Consider the following 22,449-nt stretch of genomic DNA (forward strand, 5'->3'; position numbering starts at 1 on the left):
TTTCCACAGCATTGCAGCTGGCTATTTTTGGGTTGCAAGGCTAGTTATGCTGTTTTGGGGTAACTCAAGTACAGTGTGGCAGGAAATGTCTTCTATCTGAGCGAGTCCTTTCTTAAGCTTAAACCTGATGTTGCGATTCGGTGCCCCTTTCTTGGTGCCAAGGGTCATCCTGTGGGCTTTTTGATGATTATGTGAATAGAACACAGAGGTGGCTGAAGTTGTCTATTAAGTCAGGACTATCTACAGGGGACCCTGTGCAAAGGGGCCTCCTGTATTGGTGGGGGTCCCCAAGTCCCCAGGGCAGGAACAGCAACAGCACTCCAGAGGCAGCTAGGAACCATCACTGCCATTTCCCACAATGCCATGGGGTTGTTCCAGGGCATTGTGGGAGAATAAAAAACCGACTGGCCCAGCTGAATGGCAGACCTCGACACTGGTAGACCTTGCCCAGGGCAGCAATGGTAGGCCTGCCTCTGTGCTGGTCCTCTGCCTCAAACACCATTTCCTGTCTGTGTCCTGACAGAGCGTCCCACATTCATCAAGAGGCCCATAAACCAGGTGGTGCTTGCTGAGGACACCGTGAATTTCCACTGCGAGGTTCAGGGGGACCCTGTTCCCACATCCCGGTGGCGAAAGGAGGAAGGGGAGCTTCCTCGAGGGAGGTAAGTGGCGCCTGCAGGTATGCCTTTGGTATGCCCCGCAGAGGACCTTAAGGTCCATGAATAACCATAGTTTAGAGGTCCCGGGCACTAAGGAAGTCAGACTATCCTCCACCAGGGCCAGGGTCTTTTCAGTGGTGGCTCCGACCTGGTGGAATGCTCTTTCCCCTGAGACTAGGGCCCTACGGGATTTAACCTCCTTCCGCAGGGCCTGTAAGACAGAGCTATTTCACCTGGCCTTCAATTTAAATTTAGCCTGATCTTTTATTCCCCTTCTCTTCCCTCTCCCTCCCCTTTTTATGAAGATTACCTGCTCTGGGACCCCACGGCTAACTCTCCCCTGGCCTCCTCGCTGGCCCAAGTAGGACTAATTTACCCAGCTAGCCCTGGTGACCATCTAATATTTATTGGATAGGTTTTCCCCCCAAATTGACTTTTTTAACTTTGAATTTTATTGTTATTCATGCTTTTATACTGTATTTTATGCTGTTTTTATGTTGTATCATAATTGTTTTGAATTTGTTGTTAGCCGCCCTGAGCCCAGTTTCTGAACCGGGAAGGGTGGGGTATAAATAAAAAAATATTATTTATTATTTATTGTTTGAGGCTTGCAGGATGGGCAGGCAGGTAACTTGCAATCCTGGTGGGAATAGTAGACTGCAGGTGTGGGCTTGGCTATTCCTTTGCCACACACTTACCCAATGGCAGCATCTCTCAGCGCCATTCCCCATCTCTAAAACAAGGGCTGTCAGCCACCTTGCACTTGAGAAGAGCTATGGAAATTGCTAGCAGTAACAACAATGGCTGGGAAGAGATTGAGGGCCGGATCTGCTTCACCGCGGAGCCTACAAAAGGTCACTTCCTCACGCTTCCGAAAGGGTAAACCACAACACCGTTTCGGATACCCTCGTCTTGGTTGGCGATGAGCAATTCTGCTTAATTCCCTGGACAATGAGCCTGACAGTGCCTATTAGCGCAGGCAATTGCACAAGGTGCTGCGCAATTAAAGAGAGAGCCATCTTTATCTCTCTTCCTCCCCCCCCCCAAATGTATCAGTGTGAAAATGAAGCATTTTCTTTCTTTTTTAAGACAAGGGTCCTAATAGGGAAGATGCTCCCAAGCTGGCGAGGAGAGAGATTAGATTGCCTGTACCACTGACCCTAAAAATTCACTTAAGATTGTTAATATGGTTAATGTGCCATAGAACATGAAGAGGAGAGCTCTTTTTCAATTCAGTTGATCGTTCCTGGGGAATGTGGCTATTTAGGAAGGATTATCTTGTGGGTTTAGCGTTTCTAGTTCCAGTGAACACTTGCAGTTAAGAAAAAGGAAAAGAGTGTGTATATTGCCGATTGTCACACTGTGTTGCCGATTGTCACACAGAGGAACCCATAGCATACTTGTGATCCTCCAGAATGTGGCAGGTGGAGTTGTATTTATTTATCCATATCTATTACTACATTTATATGTCTCTTTTCCTCCAAAGTGCTCAGGGTGGCATGCATGCTTTTCCCCTTCCTTATTTTATCATTACAATGACCCTGTGAGGGAGGTTAGGCTGAGAGACAAGCAACTGGCCCCAGGTCACCCAGCGAGCTTCATGGCTGAGTGGAGATTTGAACCCGCATCTCCCAGGTCCAACCACTACACCACAAACACTGCCCCAATGTTTCTGTCTCATCCCATCCTGTGAGGTAGGTTAGGCTGAGAGACAAGCGACTCTCAGACTCTCAGGTCCTGCTCCAACACTCTGGTCGCTGCACCACACTGGCTTTTGGCTTGAGAGAAGCCATTGTTCAGTGGTGGGGCACCAAGTCTGTATGCAAACGGCACCCAAAGTTGTGACACCACACCCGGCTGAGCCTCAATCATATCATTCAGGAGTTACACACATTACCTTGGGTGGCTATCATCCCTGAGTGTGTCTTGAGTTGTGAGGTGTCAGTGGGCTCAGGAGTGGATTGGCAGGCTGAGATGGACTAAGAGGGGAAACAGGAGGATGATTTTGGGAGTGGGGCGGACTGAGACTGGGGATCAGAGGCTGGAAGAGGCAGGTACCTACTTTCTCCCAGGATATGGCTGCCCCGACTGAAGAAGCCCCAGCTGGGGAAAAGAACGCAACAACAGAATCTGTAAAGGGCACCAGTTGACAGCTGGGGGGGGAGGAGGAACTAGAGGCAGAAGGAAAAGGCACAGCCTGGTCACCCAAGGTGCAGTGCACCCTCCCGTCACTGTCATCACGCACATCCTCACTGATGCAGTTTGTGTCAGCGTATTCAACAGACTTGCAAGGCACAGCAAGAGTCTTGCGAGTGAGCTTGCTTTGCTCCATCTTTAAAAGCACGTGTGAGTGGAGGGTGTGTGTGTTGACTTTCTTGACCAAAGAAACAGTAACAGACTTCAAGCGCAGTTCAGATGGGGGTTTATATGATGGGATGTTCCTCCCCCAGCCATGAAATAAAAGAATAACAATACTTCCTTACACATAGCAATTTAGAGTGTCAGGGGAACGCTAGGCTAAAACCCTGCTTGACATGCTCGATTTCTGTGAGCAAGGCTAGGCTGAAATTCTTCTTGACATGCTAGTTTTCTGTGTGCAAGGCTAGGCTAATGGCAGGGACTGAGCAGAGGAGCAATGGTGGAGGCCGCCTCCCCCATCCTGACCCTTCCAGGGAGGAGGAAGAGGAAGATAGTATAGATTTACAACAGGGGTTTGAGGGAAGTAGCAGCTCGGAGGCAGATGAGGGGAAAAGCTGGGAAATCATGGGACAGCCGGAACAACACCCAGCTGGCACATTGTCATTAGAAAGCATTCCAGACCCTCCATCTCTCAGAACCCAGTGAGTCTTGAAAGTAGGAGAGCAAAGAGCTCAAAGACAGAGGGCAGGTAGCTGAACCCGTAGAGGAGACAATGAGAATGAGAAATGAGGAAGAGGGGTGGAGATTCATGTGGGGCAATGCCATTATCCAAGAGGCTGGGTTCTATAGCCTCTCTCTGTAAAGATTTAAATAATAAAGAATGTAAGAAACATTTCCTTGTCTTTATACTTTGCTGGCAACCAGCTGGGAGCCGCTGACAGCATCTTGACAGCTAAACCGACACGCTAGCTTTATATGCGCAACGCTAAGCCAAAATGACATGCTAGCTGTCTGCATGCAAGGCTAGACTAAACCCCTTCTTCCTGGCAGGCTCGCTTTCTGTGTACATACCCTGTTTCTCATATTTTAAGACATACCCATAAAATAAGCCATAGCAGGATTTTTAAGCATTCGACGAATATAAGCCATACCCCGAAAATAAGACATAGTGATAGGCGCAGCAGCAATGCCGGCCGCAGCAGCAGGAGGAGGAAAAAAATAAGACATCCCTTGAAAATAAGCCATAGTGTGTTTTTTTGAGGAAAAAATAAATATAAGACATGTCTTATAATATGAGAAACACGGTAGTTAGACCAACACCCAGTTTCCCCCTGGCATTTTGATACAGCTGAGACACAGGTTTTCCACTTCAGTTAGATCTGGGCTTCTGTAATGTGACGACTCTTCCATTCTTTTGCTTCTTTCCTTCAATTCCAAGATCGGAGGTCCAGAATGACAACACTCTGCGCATCAGCCGGGTGAGTGCAGAGGATGAGGGCACTTACACTTGCGTGGCAGAGAATAGCGTCGGCAAATCTGAGGCCTCGGGCTCCCTTAGTGTCCACGGTGAGTATGTCTCAATTGGTTGAAGATGTTTGTTCCTGAAGAGGGTGCATTGTGGGGTGATGAAAAGATAAATGCAGGGAAGGGTAAAAAAACACGTGTCCACTGAGCTCACATTGCCAGGGCAGCTGCTGTATGTAGCTTATAGTAGCACCAAATCCAGCATCAAAAAATAATGCAAACAGAGTCAACTAATCACGACTAAGGGGCGCAGGCTGTCAGGAAGCATTGATTCGGCAAAAATTCACCCAATAACTCAAGGAGAAGTGGTTTTGCACATTGCCCCTCACCTCTTTGCTTTTCAGTGATTCGTTTTTCCACTTCATCAGCACATTTTTACCTGAAGTAAGGCCCACTGAGCTCAGTGGCGTTTTCTCTGGCTAGACACACATAGAATTACACATTCAATTTCTGTTTCCACGCCAACTCATGTTTTTTTTCTTTTTTCTTTCTTTTTGGGTTTGCTTTCAAATAAAGCAACTTCACAGTTTTGCAAGGCATTTTTGTTTTGTTTTTTAAAGAGAGCAAGAAAAGAAATATAAATGTAGAATATGTTTTTTTCCAGTATTTTCGGTCTTTAAAAAGGTTGCATTTTTAACACGCCTGCACTCAAAGTGTGCTTTTTTCTATAGATAGTGAGTTGCTGTCCACTATAATGGTAGGTCCAAGTGAGTGACACAGAAGGCAGCCATTTTTTAATGGTGGCTCCATTTTGAATTTCTCAATGTGTGCCTCAAAACCTGGCATTCTGAGAAAAGCAAAATGGTGACCACTATCCTTCCACAGCTCTGATTCATTTCTCCCCCACTCCCCAGAACAATGTCACTGAAAAAGTTATTAATTGAAACACCCTGTTTCAAACTGGTTGAACCACCTTCAGATATCCATGCCATTTTATTACAGTCTACTTCATAGCTGTCAAGTTTTCCCTTTTCTCGTGAGGAAGCCTATTCAGCATAAGGGAATTTCCCTTAAAAAAAGGGAGAACTTGACAGCTATGGTCTACTTACATAATTCTGTCCACTGAAGTTCCTTTCACATTCTGAATTGTCTGATCTTCTCTGTGGAGCAGTGCCCCCGAAGGACAACCTGTTGTTCTCCTGTTCTGGATTTCCAGGACTGTTTTATTCACATTACAGTGGAACCTCGGTTTATGAACACCTCGGTTTATGAATTTTCAGTTTATGAACGCCGCGGACCCATCTGGAATGGATTAATTCACTTTCCATTACTTTTAATGGGAAAGTTCGCTTCAGTTTATGAACGCTTCAGTTTATGAACAGACTTCCGGAACCAATTACACCCATGTTTCAGTTTATGAACGCTTCAGTTTAAGTACTTCGCGGACCCGTCTGGAACGGATTAATCCACTTTCCATTACTTTCAATGGAAAAGTTCGCTTCAGTTTATGAACGGTTACTCCGCGGACCGTCTGGAACGGATTAATCCACTTTCCATTACTTTCAACGGGAAAGTTCGCTTCAGTTTATGAACGCTTCAGTTTATGAACAGACTTCCGGAACCAATTGTGTTCATAAACCGAGGTACCACTGTACTAAACATTCACAGTTGGTCTCAATTTTCAGTTGGCCATATCTCTGCCACCCACCATTGATAGTTTTTTGATGCACACAAGCGCGTAGATACATTAATTACAGCACCACACAAAAAGAATGGTATGATCATATCAGGATTCCCTTTTGTGCAGTGATTGTTCAGTGTGCATTATGTTTATGTGCTGTAAAATGGAGACATCAGCTGAAAACTGGGGCCAATGTCACACGCGACAATTCCAAAATGAATTGCAGAAATGTTTCCAAGTTAAACTGGAATGCAGGCAGGCTGGAACACAGAACGGAGAGATGGCACACAGAACAGCAGAGAAACATTGGACACCCACCCAACTTTACAAACCAGGCTTCCTCTTCTTCTGAATTTTGCAAATCACATCCTGTAAAAACGTTCCTTCTAACTGCTGCTCAATACGAGTCAATTGTGTGCTGTAGCACATATAGACCTATAAACTGCTGGGCCTCTTGGCAGTGGGATGTATTGCATGAGACGTGTATAAAATAAAGGACAGAATAAGACACCGTGTGTTTCTAGGCAGAGGGGAAACTGAGCTGCGACCTGCAAAGTGTTGAAGGGGGGAAACATTCCTATTCTCTCCCCCGAAAAGTGGGATTAACCGGGAAATGGGGCAAATTTGGCCCTCACTCCCAGAGCATACCCCTTTCCTTATCCCATTGGATGCTTCTTACTGAAGTAAAGAAGAAGTAGCTCTTAGAAAGACCATTCTAGTGGGACCAAGCCTATCCCTTGCTCCTGTCTGAGAGTGCATGGCAAATCTCCACTGATAAATATCCCAGGTGTGCTTAGTGCATCACTTTATTCATTGTAAGCCAAGGTTCAGCTTTGGGCTAAATAGTCTTCTGGGAGCCCTCCCCACCACCCACCTCTTCCTGCAGCATTGGGGGAGCTTCCTGTTCATATCTGCTGAGCAGGGCCCAATGCCGTCTCTAGGATTGAGTGGGCCCTCAGTGGGCCCTGTTAACAGGGAAGAGGCAGGATGTGCCAATTGAGAGCCCTCGTAGGTGGCATCAGATCTTCTTGGCAAAGTGGAAATGGTAACACGGTTAAGGGGGTGGGCCCTCTACTGGTCTTAGACCTCCAGCAAATATCCAAGCTTTACCATTCTCTGGAATTAGCTCCGCCCTAGACTTCTATCCCAAAGTTTGGCCCTGATGGGTTTCTCGGTTTGCTTCATGCTTTTGAGATCAATGGCCACAGGAACGCACATTGTAACTGTAATTCGTTTAACCTGTAAGGTACAACAACAACATCTTGGATGTGGGTCCTCCAGTTCCTTAATTCCCAGCCTGGGTTTAAGAAGATGCACAGCTGCTTATTAATGTGTCCTAGAGCCACATTATTTCTTTACTTAACATATTCGGTTTTTGCATTTTACCTCTGCTCTGTCCCAAAGGTTCAAAACAGACCACCCTTCTATAAAAGCCCATAGCATGAAATTGAATTTTATCTGTAATAAAAATCTCAGTGAAGTCTCTGGCGAACTGCAGAAGAATAAAATCTAAACTAAACATCCATCTCCTCTCCCAGTATTAACTCTGGTCACTAAAGCTCAGTCCAAACAAGAAGACTTTATAGCATTAGCAGAGGCTTCTCGAGCTTTGGGATGTCTCTAAAGGGAGGGAAATCTGTGGCTATAGCATGCCACAGATTACATCTGTACTTCATATCATTTTGGCAAAGAGCTCAGCTCAGATTTGGCCTTTGGTTAGCCTTGCACTCTAATTCTGGGTCTCCCTACTTGTTGGCACTTTAAACATTCATGCCAGATTAATTTGATCCAACTCATCTCATGCTTTTTTATTTTTTTGCTTTTTTTCATATGTTCTCTTTGGTCCAGTTGGCCCATTCCGTAAGTATCCATTTCATCTCATTAACACTGCTGCATGCTGGGATGACTAAGGGTTGGAGTTCCTTGGTCGGTTTTCTGCATGTGCCTTCTCCCCGCTTTTCTTTTCATTTCTTTTTTTTGAAACCACAGTGAGAACAGTTTTTACTGTGTGAGTTCTGTGTTCCGTTTGCCCAGTGCTAAGAGGAACTCATTGCGCCTGGCTGTCTAATTAGCCTTGCTTGCCCAACCTGGTGGCCTCTAGAAGTTGGACTCCAGCTCCCATCAGCCCCAACCAACATGGCCAGTGGTCAAAGACATTAGGAGCTGGGAGTCCAAAACAACTGGGGGGGCATCAGGAAGTGGAAGGCTGGTCTAGATCTTTGTGCATCCCTCCTTCCCCATCATCTTCCAACAAAACAAGGTGGTACGGCATTTGGGTACTCTCCAGCACTGTTTTTTCTAAGACAGTGGTGGCCAAACATGGCCCTCCAGCTGTTTTGGGACTACAATTCCCATCATCCCTGACCACTGGTCCTGTTAACAAGGGATGATGGGAGTTGTTGTCCCAAAACAGCTGGAGGGTCAAGTTTGGCCACCACTGTTCTAAGATAAGGCTAAGATGCCCAATTTACCATGTAATCCTTGGCATACTCCTTATCTTAACCCCAGGTAAGGATGCATAAGATTACAGAGCTGTGTGTAATCCCATGTTTCTCTACTCAAGAGTAAGTCCCACTGAGTATAGTGAGACTTACTTCCTGGTACTTGTATGTTGGATTGCTGCCATTAGCGTTTTCATTCCTTTGTGCTCCCGGGATTCAAGTGTCATCTGAACTGGGTCATGTTTTCAGCAGTTAGTTTCTGGAAAGAATGCATAGGATTGTACTTGGCTTCTGTCTTCCACAATGGGCACATTTCAGTCCTGACTCTCTTGGAATCTTCTCTGTTCTTCAGCAAGAGTAGCCTATGTGGTAACCTCCAGGCACTGTCAGACTCAAAGTCCCATGAGCCTCAGACATCATGGCCATTGGCCAGAGATTATGGGAGTTGTAGTCCAGGAATGCCTGGAGGGCACCACATTTACTACCTCTCTTCAAAGAAGGAGGTAATTTTCCCACTGATAATCAAGTTTCCTTCCTTTGCCCATGTTTTGCCAAGACTTGAGTCTACAGTGATGATTCTCATGGGGAAAAGCTTTTCCTACCACCGTTTGAAGCAAGGTGATTGCTGCATACATTGAATAAAACAAATTGTGTTGGAGATGGTTGGGACTTAAATTTCAGTGAATGAACTGATTTCAGAATTTTCCGAATTTCCCAGTAAGTGAGAGAACTGGACAAATTATAAAAATAAATTCATTCCCCCCCCAAAAAAACTGTTCCCAACACATACCACAAAGTTTCCAGACTTTTGACTTTTTTGCGCACGAAACCTTCTGGTTTATGCTTGGAACTGCCTCCCAGACCAATGGTTTGATGCCACCTCACTTACTTCATTCAGAGTCTTCTGCAAAACCCACCTTCTCTACCAATCCTTTAGCACAACCTTGCCCCCCCCCCCAGCACTGCCCATGCTTTTAACTCACCCTTTAGCTATGGCCAGGCGTCCCCAAACTTCGGCCCTCCAGATGTTTTGGACTACAATTCCCACCATCCCTGTCCACTGGTCCTCCTAGCTAGGGATCATGGGAGTTGTAGGCCAAAACATCTGGAGGGCCGCAGTTTGGGGATGCCTAAGCTATGCCCAAAGCAGACGCAGCTGAAACAACCCCATATTGCTTTCCTGATTCCCACCTGCCGCGAGTTCCTTTTTCCTTCCCCTGTGGTGAATTCTAGACTGTAAGCTCCTCAGGGCAGTGACCTGACCACTTGCCCTCCATAAAGCACCCTTCACACTGTTGGCCCTATATAAATAATGAAAAAGGTAATTGCAGAATATGAATTCCCCCAGTCTCCAAGCGCTTAGCTGTAATGATGTTGTAAAAAGGAAGGGGAGGGGATATCTGCTTGTGAACTAGTGCATGGTGCCATGCCTTTGCCTTCAAATGCATTTTTGTACTGTGACATCACTTGTCAGGTCGACAGGCTTGCCCTGCATCTGTGGCTTACATATCCCTAATAACAGCCCTGGGAATAGCTGCTTTTGCCCTTTCCTCTGACGCGCAGCAGCCCCATCAAGGGCTTATCTTCTTCTTCTACCCTTTTCTTTTTGCCAATAAATCACCCTCTAACAAAGCCCGCTTCTCTTCTTGTAGCTGTGAAGATAAGGGCCCAAAGGTGAGCGTGAGATGCCAGGTGATAGGAGAAGCTGCCTGCCCTGGTCCCCTCTTTTCTTTGCTAGGCAGCCAGCAACCCAGTTCAATTTCCTGCCTGGAGGGTGGGAAGGGGGGTGGCCTGCCATCATCTCTTATCTCCATGCTGAATTTGTGGGCAGCAGGGACCATTTTCCTTAGACGCCCCAAGGTCGTTCCTGCCCTCTGAGTTCCTTTTCTTTTTTTATCTTCCCCTTTGAAGTGGGGCGAGGCGTTGCTGGAGGGGCAGTAATGAATTTCCTGAATCACAATATCCTTTCCATCATCCAGACTCCTCCAGCCTTTGAAGTGGCGCCTGGTGCAGTCCGGGTGTGTGTGTGTGTATATAATCTGGGAAGGGGGCTTTCCCAGCAACCATTAACCCAAAGAGCTGAAATTGACACCCCCTCCCTCCCTACCATTTACATTTTTATTTGATGGCGGAGCAGGTGGCATCACCAAGACAGCAGGCTGTTGCTCTGGAAGGTCAGAGGTCTCCTGGCTTGCATCCAGGGACATGTTAAGAAGGACCCTGCTCATCCCCACCCCCCCTCCCTGCAGAAATGGACCAAGGCAGCTGATCTCTGATTTCAGTGCCAGTCGAATGACCCTTCCTGTGGCTGTTGGCTGCCAGGTTCCCTCAGAGCACACACACATCATTTGGTGAAGTGATTTCTAGGGGACAAAGCCTGACCTTCAGCAAAGGAGAAGTGGCCTTTGCCAAGCCAAAAGAAAAAAGCTGGCAGATTCTTTTCCTTGCTTCCCTCCCTCGCAGGATTTATGGACATCAAACGTGGGTGGGGGGGGGGAGGGGAGGGGGAGGGAGAGAAATGGAGAGAAAGAGAATGAGTTTGTTCCGGACACTGTGACGAAACCTGACCCACAGCCTCAAGTTACAATACACAGACATTTGTAGAAGTGTGCCTGGCCCCACCCCCCAACTTTTGATGTGTGGGTTTTTTTGGGGGGGAGATGTGGTTACCTACAGTGCTTGTGCCAAGTGTTGGAAAGTCAGGATGATAAAAATCAAGGCAGGAAATATCCTAAGCGCCTGATCACCCCAAGGCTCTTGTAAACATTTTGTGCTGGCAGTATGGCCCTAGAATTTTGTTTTTCCAACCTTTGAAGGGTGAGATTTCAGAAAGCTTTCAAGTTTTGGAGTGTGCTGCCTATCTGAGACTCTGTCTCACTCTTTTGTGTGTGACTTCATTCATACACACACACACACACACACACACACACCGCATATTCCGGCGTATAAGACGAAGATAGTCTTATACGCAGGAATATACAGTATTTAAACAGCCTTTGCTTATGGGTCTCTTAATGTGATTATTATGAGCACAGAAGTAAAAAGACAAAAACTATCAGGTAGTGAAAGGATTGGGTTCCCTTGGGGTTGAAGCAAATGGTCACTGCATGCTCTTAGAAGTTAGGATCTGGAGGCAATGAGATAAAATGCTGATCCAGTGATCCAATATCATAAATCCAGAGGCGCTAAATATCTTTGTGGCAACTTGGCTGAAGTTTGGAGGCTTGGATATGAGAAACCTGAGTTCAATAAGATAGAGAAAGAATTGCTGCAAAATAATAAGAAAACCCTATCCAAAATGTACAGGTTACTTTTGAATTGGCATTTAAAGGCTGAAGAGATAAAAGATGTAATGAAAAAGTGGGAATGGGATGTAGGACACCCGATAGAGCTATTGAAGTGCAAGAAGGTATGGAAGAAAAACCAAAAAATTACAGCATGCTACCAAGTAAGAGAAAATTGTATGAAAATGCAATAGAGGTGGTATCTTACTCCTGTCAAATTACGGTATCTAAAATTAATAAAAACCACAACAATAAGTGTTGGAAATGCAAATTGAAATTGGGAACCTTTTTTCATATGTGGTGGTCGTGCCCAGAAATCAAAAAATTCTGGGACACGATCTATGATGAAATGAAAAAAAACTATTAAAAATTGCATTTCATAAAAAGCCAGAAACATTCCTTCTTGGGATAATAAATAGTAGAATTCCAAAAGAAAAAATAAGACCATTTTTATGTGCAATAAGAAAGGCTAGGGTATTAATAGCCAAAAATTGGAAAGGTAATTATATACCAACTAAAGAAGAATGGCTACAAAAGTTAAGCGAGTACTTGGAACTTGCTAAGCTAACCAAAGCCTTAAAGAATAAGTCTAACAAAACTATCCAGAAGGAATGGGAATGCCTAAATACTTATTTATTGAATCAAGGTTCAACAACCAGGATTTGGCTGTGTTTAGAATAAACCAGTAAGTGAGAATATGACTCCTCATACCAAGGTTACAGGTAAGTAGCCGTGTTGGTCTGGGTCGAAGTAAAATAAAAAAATTCCTTCAGTAGCACCTTAAAGACCAACTAAGTTTTTATTTTGGTATGAGCTTTCGTGTGCGTGCATACCAAGATGAGGAATATAATGAAATACATAGAAACTGTCTTAGCCACAGGAAATGAACTGTTGTGTGATTGACGGAAGTCAAAACCAAAAACCAAAAATAAGCAAATGGAACCCATCCCAGAAAAGCCAGCAGAGAAACGGCACCCTGGGGTGTCTTTCTTAGTTATTTACTTTACTGTTTATATTCTTAGAATTTGTTCCATTTTTCATTGCGTATTTATTTTTGCACCTGTTTTGTTTTTGTTTGTGTGTGTGTGTGTGCGCGCGCGCGCGTTTTTCTTTTTTTTTGGTCTTTATTTTTGCCAAATGTATGTATGCTTTGCCTTTGTTTTGTATTTGCATAATAAATCAATATACAGTGGTACCTCGGTTTATGAACACAATTGGTTCCGGAAGTCTGTTCATAAACTGAAGCTTTCATAAACTGAAGCAAACTTTCCCATTGAAAGTAATGGAAAGTGGATTAATCCATTCCAGACGGGTCCGCGGGGTACTCAACCTGAAGCGTACTTAACCCGAAGCATGGGTGTAATTGGTTCCGGAAGTCTGTTCCTAAACTGAAGCGTTCATAAACTGAAGCGAACTTTCCCATTGAAAGTAATGGAAAGTGAATTAATCCATTCCAGATGGGTCCGCGGCGTTCGTAAACCGAAAATTCGTAAACCGAGGTGTTCATAAACCGAGGTTCCACTGTAATAAAGAGAAACCCAAGTTCAAATTCATGCTTATCCATGATGCTAGTTGAGTGACTTTGCACAACATTTGCACAACGACTTTGCACCCCATTCAGACAATATATTGAGGCTGAGTAAGTGCCACATCCGCACACTCAGTTGGACATCTGCATGGACCATCTTACACTAGGGCAGTGTTTCCCAACCTTGTGCCTCCAGATGTTTTGGGACTACAACTCCCATCATCCCTAGCTAGCAAGACCAGTGGTCAGGAATGATGGGAATTGTAGTCCGAAAACAGCTGGAGGCACAAGGTTTGGAAACACTGCACTAGGGATTACTCAGTGCCTGTGGTCTTCCAGACAGTGAACTTCCATCACCTCTGGCTATCAGTGACCCATATCTTTGGTCCAACCCAATTCCAGTGACACTTTGGTAACTGCTGTCATGATTCATCACTGCTGGTTCCTGAAATAACAATCACAGTCACATGTCACATGTCGCCAACTTTGCTACCTTTTCTCTCCACCACCACCAAGCACAGTGGCACAGACTTTTCTCTGTGAGCCAACCCAGGACCCAGAAAAGGAGCAACCTAGGGGGCAATGGGACTGGGCATTGCTGCAAATTTAACTGCTGTCTGCATATACTGTAGATCCAAACACCCACACCCCTTCCCATGAACCATTCTAGTGCCAGTCAATAACTATTAAACGTCAGGAGGATTTTTTCCCATTCCATGGAAATTCTGCCAGAAAAGACTTCTGGATGGGGGAGGGCTGGTTGACAAGCAGTCGCACACCCCTTGCGATTAGCATGCGGGTAACCTTGCACTCACAACTTCATTAAAGTAAGGCTTGCAGTGATCAGCATGACAATAGTACACCTGAAGCTCCTTTCCCACCCACCCCTTTCTTATAGTGCCTGGTGCCCTATAAATACTTTACAGCTCTGCAAGAGGGATGTGGCACTGTCTCTCTCTCCTTCTCTAGGTAGTTTGGGAGGGAGGGCAAAGAGGAGATAAGGTAGGCAATTAGCATTTGTAAAACCCGGTGCCATTTGTCTTGCACTGAGAGGAGAGAAAAGGTTCCTAACCAGACAGAGGTGCTCAGGGAGGAATTTAAATCTGCAACATTATTTATTATGGCCGGGTGGCTGATTTAGAGGGTCTTTTTTTTCTTTTCTTGCCTCTCTCTGTCTCCTCCTTTCCTTTCTTCTATTGCAAGATGATATCCTTTGCGTGCATTTATAGACTGGATTTAAAAAATAAATAAAGTCCAAGCCTATCTGGAAGCACATTAATATGTTTGATTTCCTCTGTGAAGTTATAGCTTGTGTTCCTTTACCATACCCCAGTGGTTTGCATTTCTCCTTTCTTTATCTCTTCCCTTGTTAAATGCCTCTTGCTGTTCTTGCTTTAAAATCGTCTGGATTGCCCATACTGTGAAAGCAGGTGCTCCAGATATCTAGAAACACTGGAAGCCACCTAATGCAGAATCAGACTACCGGTCCAACTAGTTCCTTATTGTCTGAATGGCAGCATCTCTGCAGGGTTTCAGATAGGGGTCCAGCCCTACCTGGAGATGGGGATTGAACCGGGCACCTTCTGCATTCAAAGCATGTGTACCGCACCAGCAAGCTCCACCCCTTCCCCAAATGAGCAAGCTATAAATGAGTTGGAGCCAGATTGAAGAGGGTCAGAACCCACACGATCACACGCAACATACAACACAAGTTTCACAACCCCATTCCACAAGAGGACCAGCAGGTCTTTCAATCCATCTGGATTAAAAGATACTAACTCTTATAAAGCTCATTGGCTGCTGCTATAACTATTATTAGTTCAAGCCAGTTAAGAGAGAGAAAGTAATGAAGGCACTATATTTGACTCTCCAGACATTCTTTTTCCAGAGGCGAAATTTCACATGACACAAGGGCTTCCCAGTAGGCAGAGTGAATAGGTAGTTATTCCCCTCCCTATTTTATAAGAGGGTGAAAAGATAATTACAAAATACATCTATTCATAGACTCATAGAATTGTAAGGGAACCTGGGTATCATCTAGTCCAACCCCCTGCAATGCAGGAATGTGCAGCTGCCCCATACAGGGATCGAACCTGCAACCTTGGCGTGATCAGCACCACGCTCTAACCAACTGAGCTATTGAGTGCTGTCAATGTCTTTGGGGCAGAACCTTTATTTTCAAGCACACGCAAATAGTCCAGAGACAGGGCAGCAGAGTATAGCGACTAGGAACAAGAATGGAGAATTTATGTCCCTCCAGATGATGGTGTTGGACTTCAGCACCTGCCCCTGCCAACTTGTCCAAAGGTCGGAGATGAGGAGAGCCATGGTTGATCTGAAGGAGCACATCTTCCCAATCCCAGGGCTACAGCTCTGGGGCTGGACGGGTCCAGGGGTGGGTGAAGGTCTTAAGTCCCCCAAAGTCTTAAACCTGTTTGTCTTTGTCTCACCTCTCCTTTTCTCTCAGTTCCACCGCAGTTGGTGACCCGCCCTCGGGATCAGATTGTAGCCCAAGGCCGCACCGTGACCTTTCAGTGCGAGACCAAAGGAAACCCACCGCCAGCCGTGTTTTGGCAGAAGGAAGGTAGCCAGGTAGGTGTGGCCTTACCCAATTCAGCATGGCCTCTTGCCTTGGTTCTGAGATGCAATTGTCACGTTTGGTGTAATTCCATGCAGGAGTATGATGGGGAGGGTATAATGTTAGGGATGGATGGGGGAGTCTCTGTGTTGGAGAGGTATTATTATTATTATTATTATTAGAATTTATATACTGCCCTATACCTCAAGGTTTCAGGGCAGTTCACAGAAAATATCAACATAAAAACCAGAATACAGTGGTATCTTTTCGGATGTCTCGGAAATCGAACGTTTTGGCTTTTGAACACTGAAAACCCGGAAGTAGCTGCTTCAGTTTTTGAACACTTTTCAGAAACCAAACGCTCCATGCAGCTTCCATATTGAGTTTTCCGGACGGAAATGCCTGCATCGGTTTTCGGACATTTCGGAAGTTGAAGGGTCTTCCGGAATGGATTACATTCGAAAACCGAGGTTCCACTGTATATGTAATGGAAATAAAAACAACCCAATAACAACAACACCCCACAAAGAGCCACATTTTAAAAGGGCATAGGATGTCAATCAGCTCAACCAAAGGCCTGGTTGAAAAGGAACGTTTTTGCCTGGCACCTAAAGTTGTATAATGAAGGCACCAGGCGAACTTCCCTAGGGGGAGCATTCTACAGACAGGGAGCCACTGCAGAGAAGGCCCGTTCTTGTGTTGCCACCCTCTGCACCTCTCGAAGAGGAGGCACATGAAGAAGGGCATCAGAAGATGATCTCAGGGTCCTCTTTATATGGAACGAGGCAGTCCTTGAAGTATTGTGGTCCTGAGCCTTTTAAGGCTTTCATAGGTCAAAACCAGCACTTTGAATTGGGCCTGGAAACTAATCAGTAGCCAGTGCAGTTGGACCAGGATCGATGTATTATGCTCAACCTGGTACTTAACCAGTGAGGCAATCTCTAAGTCAAGGATGGGAAATGCAGCCCTCCTGGCTTTTATCTCCATCACTCCAGCTTCTCCCACAGTGTGTGTGTGTGTGTGTGTGTGTGTGTGTAGCTTGTATGCCAGAGCTGGAATTTTTACCTCATGGATTTCTCTTTAAGGCCATTTTGCCAAATTTCCTCTGAATATCCTCCACCATTTTATTTTATTTTACTTTTTTGTGGCTGTGGCCATCTTCCCTCTCCCCAATGCCCTGTTTATAATGCTAGATCCAGGGCACTGTGGGAAATGTAAAATGATGGCCAGGTTGCCAATGCACAAAAACACCCCCTTAGGAACAAAGGAACGATCTGTGCTACTGCTGCTGCCAATGATGAGTTCCATCCCTGAAGATCTGTTGGAGAATCTCTCCTCCTCCTGGAGAAAATTGGTGACATTGCTCTTCACAGCTTCTCTGCCATGAAATAGTGAGAAGAATTCTGAGGGGCTGTAGCTGTACCTTTTCTCCTGTTCTGCCCACCAAGGGTACAGGATGCGGTCATGCCCTTAGCTGCCAAGTATCCCGTTTTTCGTGGGAAACCCCCGGATTTTAATCCGTTTCCCGCTGTTCTCCCGAATGGAGAAAAATCCCGGAAACCCCCGGATTTCCTACCTGCCAGGGAGCTTCCATTTTGGGTGCCGCTCACGCTCTTCCCATATGTGGGCACCGGAAATCGAGCAGTGGCACCGGAAGTTGCTTTACGCATGCCCGGCGGCCATCTTGGTGGTGATCATTTGGAAATGGACTTCAAAGCAGTGACAGCCATGCCTTCACCTGCCTCATTCATACCTGATGTTACCTGTGATGTGGTGACAGTAGGGAAAGTGGACCTAGTTTGGGGAGAATGGCCTTCCAGGATGAATTAGGCCCACGAGCTGGAAGTTCACCACCCCTGTGCTGTACAGGATTCATACTTCCTAAATCTATGCTTCATTTTGCTTTCTGTTTTTCTATTCCAACCCCAAGCTCTACCAACCTAAACCAGCTGCAAAATACATAGTTAGAATTTAAAGGGCATATTTTCTTTTTCAGCATATTCTGAGTTCACAGACCCTTCACACAAAAGTCTATCGCTAACTAAATTTCTTTATTCCAGTAGCCTAAATTAGGTAGGGGTTGCCATATGGCCAGAATTTCCCAGACATTGCCGGGAATCGATTGTCTGAAACAGTGTCTGGACAGGAATAGCTTAAATGTCCAGGAAAATCCAGACGTATGGCAAAACCATGTCAGAAGCGTAGTTTTTGGTGAATTTCATTAAAAATAGCTCCAAAAGATCTTCTTTTTTGAGATTTTGCAAAAACAACTCAACAACTTTGCCCTCCCCTCAAAAACAACAACAACAACTGAACAACTTTGTGTCCAGATTTCCACTTTTTGAAATATGACAACCCTAGAATAGGTGAGAAATGTCATTTTGGTTTCAGGTCCTAGCTGGAACCACAAAACGAACCGTAGTTACTTGATTTCAGACATCACAGTGAACTGCGGTTACTTTAAAACCCAAAGCAGATGCTTCTAATCTCTTCCTCTCACATGAAAAATAGGGTAGGGGGAGGCACATAAGCTCAAAACTTGCCACAGCTCATTCACGTGGCAGGAAACCACAGCTTCCTGTTATGTCTGAACTAGGCTGATGAAGGGAAAAGCTTTCCAAGACGATGGCGTTTCACCCTTGGAGTTATATATTAGTATGTCTTACATTACAAATACAAGGTCCCTTTTTCTTCAGCAACTTTGGAGATTCACCCATTATCTCTTTTGATCCCATAACAACATCCCACAGAAGCAAGGGGGGAAACTGTTGTGTCTCTCAAGAGGGAGACATTCTGGGACATGGGCAGAACCCAAGGCCATATTGGCAACCAAGAGCAACATTCTTCTTGCATGTTTTCAGGGGATGGAATTGCAAACGCCTTTCCCCCCTTTTTATTTTCTACAGATCCTGCTTTTTCCTAGCCAGCCCCCTCAGGCGATGGGCCGCTTTTCTGTGTCTCCAAGCGGCGAGATGAACATCATGGACGTGCAGACTTCAGATTCGGGCTACTACATGTGTCAAGCCATTAGTGTGGCAGGGAGCATTCTGGCTAAAGCTCTCCTGGAAGTGGAAGATGGTAAGTTATCTGCGAGTGGAAGATAAATTTTTCACGCCCGGGACAGTTTGGAGCGGGAGGCGCTGATGTACACTGACTCCACACAGATTTAAATGGCAGGAAATGCTTCCTTAATCCTGGGGGTGGGGAGGGGGTTGGCAAAGCATGTAATGCCCAGACATGCTTATCATATTCCTTCAAATCAAATAGCCTCTTATTAAGGAGGCAGGGAGTAATCCCAAAGTTTCTCAGCCTCTGGGGATGACTCACGGTTTAGCAATTCTTGGATCCAATTTGATTTATTACTTAGCTAGAAGTGAGAGTGGCTCCTTCCTTAAACATGGTGGTAGTGGTGTGTGTGTGTGTGTGTGTGTGTGTGTGTGTGTGTGAGAGAGAGAGAGAGAGAGAGAGAGAGAGAGAGAGAGAGAGAGAGAGAGAGAGAGAAATTAAGGTTTCAGCCCTGACCCCACTTACCTGGGAGTAAACCCCTATCAATTAAGTAAAACATTTCCGAGCAAGATAGTTAGAATCACGTTGTAGGTGAGAGTAGTGACGGCATAAATCACAAAAAACAATTTGTTAGAGAGTCACAGTGGCTCAGTTCAAATGATCCTCCAAACCATGGTTTAGAGCAGAGTTTTTCAAACTTTTCCATGCCTCCCTTGACCTACTACATTCTTTCTGCGGCTCCCCTGTGAGGAGACACACTCTGAGCCTCAGAAGCCCAGTTCTGTCACCCCTTGACTGTAGAGGTGGCAGCCCCTCGCTCCTTTTTGAAAACACTCTCTTGTGGAGTGTTCCCTCAGCGTCCTCTCCCCACTCCTTGGGAGTCTCTGGGTCGCCGCCCCCCACCCCAAAGAGAGGTGCCTCCACATGCTGCCCCATAGGGGCTGGAAAAACGATGGCCCCAGCCTGAGCACTCTGACAGAGACTGGCCAAAGGTGAACATGAGGCAAACAGGCCTTGGGGCAGCAGAGATGTGAGAGGGCATCAGAGGAGGGAGGGAAGGAAAGAGGGACAAAGGCCCACGGCACCCCTGACTCTCATTCAAGGCACCCCATGTTGAAAACTGCTGGTTTAGAGGATTGGAAATAAGCCTCTGGCATTAGCTCTTCTCACCACTTTCCTCTGTCTTACAGTTAACTCTCCATTTAGTGATAAGCATAGTTTGCTGCAATGTCCAAATTCGCCAACTAGGTTTGCACTTGCCCTCAAAACCTGAATCAGATCCCATAGTCTGATTCCTAAAATGTCTGTTCCGCACCTGTAAGCAATCAATATTTCAACACAGCAGCGCTTGCACTCTGGAACTCCCTGCTCATTGACATTAGGCAACCTCCTTCACTGTACTATTTTTGGCAGCTGCTAAAAACCTTCTTCTTAAGGCAGGCTTACCCTGATATGTAAAGCCAGTACGTGTTTTAGAGTGGGTTCTTTCTTTCTTTCTTTCTTTCTTTCTTTCTTTCTTTCTTTCTTTCTTTCTTTCTTTCTGGTAATGTATATTTTAACTGCTGGGTTTTTTTTAAGGTTAACTTGTTTAAAACTCCGACTTTTATAGATAACTTTAATGTATGTTTTTTTGTGAACTACTTAGAGGTGTTTTTATTTTAACCATTAAGTAGTATACAAATTCTGTGAAATAAAATAAAAATGGATGGGCAGGCATTAACCATTATTGGCCTATTCAGACATTATCATGACAAGCTTCTGTTCCTGCTGAACAGGAAGTGGGGAAAGCTGTAACAAAGAGGATGGCATGAGCCCCTGGCGTGTTGACAACCATCCATTCTATGGTTTGAACCTGTTATGCCATTATTATTTTTAAAACGTAAGAGGGTACCCTAAGGGTCTGGGGGGGGATTGCTGTTCACATTCTCTTCCATCCATATTTTTGCATATGATTCACAACTATTTTTTACTGTCATCGCCCCATATTTAAATCAACATCTTGCCTTTGTAACTAACCAAATATAATGAAACGCTGCTACGAACATGACCCGCAGCGTCAAACAGAAAAATAAGTTAATGGAATCTTAAGTAGTTTGTTACATTAAAGCAGTTTCTCTCCTTTTAAATGCATATCTGAGAAAGTAATGGTGGCGGTGGTGGCTGGGGGAAACAAGAGGATAAGAGGGCAAGACTAAAACAAATGAGTGGAAATTTCAGAGAGGCATATTATGATCGCTAGGCTGTGGGTTGGGTTTGATGACCTCAAAGATCCCTTCCAGCTCTAAAAGTCTGCGATTCTAAAAAAAAAAAAGACTTCTCAGGTACATGGGCTTTGCAAGCCGCCCCCATCCCCAATAATAACCTCAAGAATCTTTCTCCTGACATTTCCCTAAGACCTACAAGGGTTAGGCTTTATAGGATCTGTCCATTTGGGTTACATGTGAGCATTGGAAATAACATCTCAGACAAATCCTAGAATATATATATATATATTTGCAGGAGGGGCAACAGGCTCTGCAAACTTAGATTTTGTTTTATCTTGTTGGTTTTTCTTGTGGAATGGAGAACTCACCAAATCCAGCTTTAGCCCTGCTTTCATTAAACATAGATTCTGACCTCACTATCTGACACAAAGATTTAGTGTTCTTTTTACTGATGTCCAGACGTTTGGTGCTAGCATGTTTTTGGAAATCTCAGGCTGAGCTACCCCTCAAGACATGGTTCAACAGCATTTGGGATGTAACTATCTCAGAGCGACTAACCTGGCAAAAGGTGTTGCTTAGAGAGATAGTTTTGTTGACGCACCTTTCTTTTATATGTAAGGGAAGAAGATAATAACCCACCCACCCCCCGGCCATCTGCTCAAATTTGTCTGAGGCGAGGCTATATTAACCATTAATGACTTAAGAACATGCTTGAAATGGCACTACATACTCAATGCAATGTTGTCATTTTCGTGGAGATTGTATTATATAACTAGGCTTGTACCCAGTTATTATTAAAAGTTTTATTATTTTGGAAAATAAAATTTTATGGAAGAAAAAGAGAGAAAAGATATGATATATCCTAAAGAATGACACCAGTGTGCCATTCATTGCCAGTAGCTCAGTCAGTAGACCGTAAGGCTCTTAATCTCAGGGTTGTGGGTTTGAACCTTACGTGGGGAGCGGATCCTGCATTGCTAGACGCTGGACTAGATGACGCTTGTAATCCCTTCCAACTCTACAATTCTGTGAGTACCAGTTGAGAACATGCCTCTGCCCCCCAAATACTGATCCCTCCAGAGCTTTCTGAAAAGTGACCAGACATTCCTTTAGTTTTGTCGACCCCTAGTCTCAGTGTTTGTTTGGCCATTACCTGGATGAAGGACCCAGTTGTCCTCCACACCTTGTTGGACTCCAGTTCCCATCAGCATTCTTATTGGTCAGGGATGGTGGAAGTTATAGTCCAAGTTACGGACATTCACAGGTTGCACACCCTTCAGCTGTTGTTGTTTAGTCGTGTCCGACTCTTCGTGACTCCATGGACCAGAGCACTCCAGGCACTCCTGTCTTCCACTGCCTCCCACAGTTTGGTCAGACTCATGTTGGTGGCTTCGAGAACACTGTCCAACCATCTCGTCCTCTGTCCTCATCTTCTTGTGCCCTCCATCTTTCCCAACATCAGGGT

General features: G+C 45.1%; 1 protein-coding gene and 1 non-coding gene across 6 annotated transcripts in view; one reads left to right on the top strand and one right to left on the bottom strand.

The window, feature by feature from the left end:
- Positions 1 to 22,449, top strand: part of ROBO3 (roundabout guidance receptor 3) — a 186,386-nt gene that overhangs the window by 114,687 nt on the left and 49,250 nt on the right. For all 5 annotated transcript variants that reach the window (XM_060268621.1, XM_060268623.1, XM_060268625.1 and 2 more), the window contains 4 exons: positions 524 to 662; positions 4,237 to 4,364; positions 15,664 to 15,788; positions 18,681 to 18,852. In XM_060268621.1, the coding sequence (XP_060124604.1) occupies positions 524 to 662; positions 4,237 to 4,364; positions 15,664 to 15,788; positions 18,681 to 18,852 (564 nt within the window). The remainder of the gene's footprint in view (positions 1 to 523; positions 663 to 4,236; positions 4,365 to 15,663; positions 15,789 to 18,680; positions 18,853 to 22,449) is intronic.
- On the bottom strand, positions 15,269 to 15,343 carry TRNAI-GAU (transfer RNA isoleucine (anticodon GAU)). Its single transcript has one exon. It is a non-coding gene; the product is annotated as a tRNA-Ile (tRNA).

This window comes from Zootoca vivipara, chromosome 15 (assembly GCF_963506605.1).
Source record: "Zootoca vivipara chromosome 15, rZooViv1.1, whole genome shotgun sequence".
NCBI lineage: Eukaryota > Metazoa > Chordata > Lepidosauria > Squamata > Lacertidae > Zootoca > Zootoca vivipara.